General features: G+C 49.0%; 1 protein-coding gene across 2 annotated transcripts; it reads left to right on the top strand.

The window, feature by feature from the left end:
* Window positions 1–221: 221 nt before the first annotated feature.
* On the top strand, window positions 222–4,386 carry DNAJC28 (DnaJ heat shock protein family (Hsp40) member C28). 2 transcript variants are annotated; one of them, XM_083854537.1, is made up of 3 exons: window positions 222–553; window positions 2,230–2,387; window positions 3,045–4,386. In XM_083854537.1, the coding sequence occupies exon 3, from the start codon at window positions 3,093–3,095 to the stop codon at window positions 4,188–4,190; it is 1,098 nt and encodes a 365-aa protein (XP_083710663.1). In that variant the 5' UTR covers window positions 222–553; window positions 2,230–2,387; window positions 3,045–3,092; the 3' UTR covers window positions 4,191–4,386. The 2 variants fall into 2 exon arrangements, with proteins under 2 accessions (XP_083710663.1, XP_083710662.1); XM_083854536.1 differs by having other exon boundaries at window positions 223–553; window positions 2,236–2,387.

Below are 4,386 nucleotides of genomic sequence, written 5' to 3'. Positions count from 1 at the left end.
CCATGGGCTCCTCTCCTCACAGCCCCTCCATGGATGGGCTCCTCTCCTCACAGCCCCTTCCCTCCCCTCACGGCTGCGGCGGCGCTCGGGCGCCCCCCGGCGAAGGGCGGGAACAAGCGGGGACAAGTGAGGACAAGCAGGGACAGACGGGGACAAACGAGGACAAGCGGGGCAACCAAGGACAAGCGAGGACAAACGGGAACAAGCGGGGACAACCAAGGACAAGCGAGGACAAACGGGAACAAGCGCGGACAAACGAGGACAAGCGGGACGCTCACTCTCCTTCCTTCCTTTTCCCCTCTCCCTCTCTCTCCCCGCCCTACTTCTCTATCCCCCTCATTCCTCGTTCCCCCCAGCGTCCCGTCTTGCCCCCTTGGTTCCCCCCGCTCCCCTCTCCGTCCATCCCCGTTTCTTCCCCCGTCTCTCCCTCCCTCCCTCCGTCCCTGAGCGCGGGGTCACAGCCACGGCCCGTCCCCTCCTCTTCCTGCCGGTCCCGCCTCTTCCTGCCGGGGCCGTTCCCGGCCGGTTCCCGCGGCCCGGGCGGCGGTACCAGGTGAGGCGGGGGCGTGCGGGGCCCTGGGGAGCAGAGGGGGCGGCAGCCTGGGGGGCCAGTCCGTCCCCCTTCCCAAATCCCAGCGGGGATGGCTCACTTCACACTGCCAGGGAGTAATCCCCCCCTTTCCCAGCCGGCCCCCTCGGGGGGATGAGGCTTCTACATACGGTTCTTTAAGAACAAGTTTATTGCACTCGGGGCTACCGAGTTATGAGAAAGTCACTTTCGGAGCAATAATTGCATTTATAAGGTGTATTTATTGGTCATTCTATTTAAGCAGTAGCGACACGGGCTTTTATGGCCGTGTGAAAATCAGTTGTTATCATTGTCCACCACCCAGAGGAATGAAATCACTGGATCATAAATACAGGGTGTTAATGAGCTCCATTATCATAAGCTGATGATTTAATACTTTAGGTGTTTCAAAGCCAGCTGAAAACATTGAGGACTGATCCAGTCCCAAGTACTTGTCCTTTTCTTTCTCTGGGTTAGGGCACAAGGGCAGTTTGGTTTGTGCAGGAGACATAAATGCTGTTTATTCTTTAATTTACCTCGGGGGGATGATAGTTCTACATACGGTTCTTTAAGAACAAGTTTATTGCACTCGGGGCTACCGAGTTATGAGAAGATCACTTTCGGAGCAATAATTGCATTTATAAGGTGTATTTATTGGTCAATCTATTTAAGCAGTAGCGACACGGGCTTTTATGGCCGTGTGAAAATCAGTTGTTATCTTTGTCCACCACCCAGAGGAATGAAATCACTGGATCATAAATACAGGGTGTTAATGAGCTCCATTACATAAGCTGATGATTTAATACTTTAGGTATTTCAAAGCCAGATGAAAACATTGAGGATTGCTCCAGTCCCAAGTACTTGTCCTTTTCTTTCTCTGGGTTAGGGCACAAGGGCAGTTTGGTCTGTGCAGGAGACATAAATGCTGTTTATTCTTTAATTTACCTCGGGGGGATGATAGTTCTACATACGGTTCTTTAAGAACAAGTTTATTGCAGTCGGGGCTACCGAGTTATGAGAAGATCACTTTCGGAGCAATAATTGAATTATAAAAGTGTGTTTATTGGTCATTTTGTTTAAGCAGTAGCGACACGGGCTTTTATGGCCGTGTGAAAATCACTTGTTATCTTTGTTCGCCTCCTGGGCGGGATGAAATCACTGGATCATAAATACAGGGTGTTAATGAGCTCCATTACATAAGCTGATGATTTAATACTTTAGGTGTTTCAAAGCCAGATGAAAACATTGAGGATTGCTCCAGTCCCAAGTACTTGTCCTTTTCTTTCTCTGGGTTAGGGCACAAGGGCAGGAGACATAAATGCTGTTTATTCTTTAATTTACCTTGAGGAGTTGATTTGACCTAGTTTTTTGTTTGGAAATGGAGCGAGCAAAGGAGATGTTGTCTTTAGCTCCACCGATCCAGCATTTCCCTAAGGATTTCCATGAATAAAGAGGAGTTGGCTGATGTGTAACTGGTATGTCCAGTTAGTGCTGTGTTCCTCCACTCTGATTTATGTAAGGACTGATTTGGTTACCTGCTGAGGTACTGCCCTGGCTGTGTCCCCAGCTAACCCAGATTCACTGGAACTGCTGACATTTAACCCAGATTCACTGGAATTGCTGACAGAGGGACATACTGACTGCTATTGATCTGTTCTGAGTTCCAGATTTACTCCTCTGCCTGGTACCAGGGAAGAAGTTTGGCCACTGCTGGGATAAAAAGGCTGAACTAAGTGGACCTGTAACCTGAGTGCTGATCCAGATGTTGCTGTGAGATACCAAAGACGTGCAGTGATGATCTCCTTTGTGAAAGTACCAGGTTGTAGATCTTGAGGAATTGATCCAAGGGGGTAGGAAATTGAGCTCTTGCTAAATATAGGTAGAGAGGAGAAGGGAGGGATTTGTTTCAGCAATTATTGCTCAACATTATTTCCAGTTTACACTGGCATGATTTTGCTGAAAGGCAATTAAGGTAATGGAAAAATGTTTCCTGGGAATTCTGTAATGTAAAACAAACTTGTGTTCCTGTTTTCATACCAGGAAAAAAGTAAATTGCGACTTCACTTTAATTTACATTGTAATGCTACTACTTCAATGGTAATTAATTAGAAATGTTAATCAATGACTTTAAGCTTAAGGAGGGCAAGGTCATATGGGATCTTGGGCAGGAATGTTCCCTGGACAAGGTGTCCAGATATGCTGTGGCTGCCCCTGGATCCCTGGCAGGTTGGACATTGGGGACAGTGGGAGGTGTCCCTGCCCATGGCAGGGGTGGCACTGGATGGGATTTAATGTCCCTCCAACCCAAACCAGTCTGGGATTCTGGGATTTCAATATTAGTCTGTAAAAGAAAAAAATACTGATGAATTTTAATGGCGATTTCTTTAATATATGAGGCTAAAGATAAAATTTGTGCACTGGAAGTTCTTTAGAAAAGAAGATATTTAACACAATTTTTGCACAAATGTGTCTGTAGGTTCTTTAATGTAGCTGCATCTGAAGAAATCCCCAGTGGCTTTGAGACATGCTGACCAACAACATGGGACACTGTTTCGTGGGACGGGGAGCCATGATCCCAAGGAAGCTGAAGCCATTTCTCTGCAGGATGTTGTCAGATTACAAACCCAAAAACAACGTCCAGGACTCTTACAAGATCCTGGATCTCGAGGAAGGATGTTCCCTCGATGACGTCAGAAACTCTTACCACAACCTTGCCAAAAAATACCACCCTGACAGCAGCTCCGGCGTGGCCGACTCCAAAGCCTTCATCAGGGTGGAGGAGGCCTACAGGGTTGTGCTCAGCGACCTCTCAGCCAAACAAAAATCAGACCCTGGCGAGGAGGAGGAAGACCAGTTCAAATCTAAGTCCCTGCAGCACAGGCACTACCTGAGCTTTGAGGGCGTGGGCATCGGCACGCCGAGCCAGCGGGAGAAGCAGTACATGCAGTTCCGCGTGGACCGCGCCACCGAGCAGGTGCTGGAGTACCGGCAGCAGCGGCTCGAGAGCCGCTACGCCGGCAGCGACCTCAGCAGGGCCAAGGACGTGCGCCAGAGCAAGAAGGTGAAGATCACCCAGGCGGTGGAGCGGCTGGTGGAGGATCTCATCCAGGAGTCCATGGCCAAGGGAGACTTTGACAACCTCAGCGGGAAGGGGAAGCCGCTGCAGAAGTTCTCGCACAGCCCCCACATCGACCCCATGACCCACAACCTGAACAGGATCCTCATCGATAACGGTTACCAGCCCGAGTGGATCCTGCTGCAGAAGGAGATCCGGGAGACCATCGAGCGCCTCAGGAAGAGCATCGTGGCCTCCAGGAGGAAGCTGGGGGAGCCCATGACGCTGTCGAAGCAGAAACAGTGGGCTCGGATCTGCGAGCAGTTCGCAGAAGACATCAGGAAGCTGAACAAGAGGGTCGACAACTTCAACCTGGTGGTGCCCATTCTGAGCAGGCAAATGGTGCATTTCAGCACGGACAAGGAAATCCTGCGAGCGCGAAAGACTTACGAGACCGTCCTGGAAAAGGTTTCTGCTTCAGACATGAAGGAGAACGAGGGGGAGGAGGGCAAATGGTTTGGGTGGAAGTCTTCTCTCATGAAGTGGTTAAAACTTGCACCGAAATAATTTCCTACTAATTCCTCTTGTCAAGGTTTTGAATGCACTTTATTAATGAAATATAGCACTAGAGAAATTTCAGGGTCGCTGAAAATGTGAAATCCACACTGTCACTTTACTTGAAGGAAATTTGGTTGTGTGATGAGCATTTGCATGACTAATAGATGAATTATTTTTAAATGCTATTAAATGAAATGCGCCAGTT

The sequence above is a fragment of the Zosterops lateralis genome (assembly GCF_965231275.1).
Source record: "Zosterops lateralis genome assembly, chromosome: 2".
Taxonomy (NCBI): Eukaryota; Metazoa; Chordata; class Aves; order Passeriformes; family Zosteropidae; genus Zosterops; species Zosterops lateralis.
The sequence above is the reverse complement of the archived record's forward strand: the minus strand, read 5'-3'. Positions and strand labels throughout refer to the sequence as shown.

Excerpts from the sequence above, each read along its gene's own strand:
- DNAJC28 (XM_083854537.1), top strand. The coding sequence starts at position 3,093 with ATGCTGACCAACAACATGGGACACTGTTTCGTGGGACGGGGAGCCATG.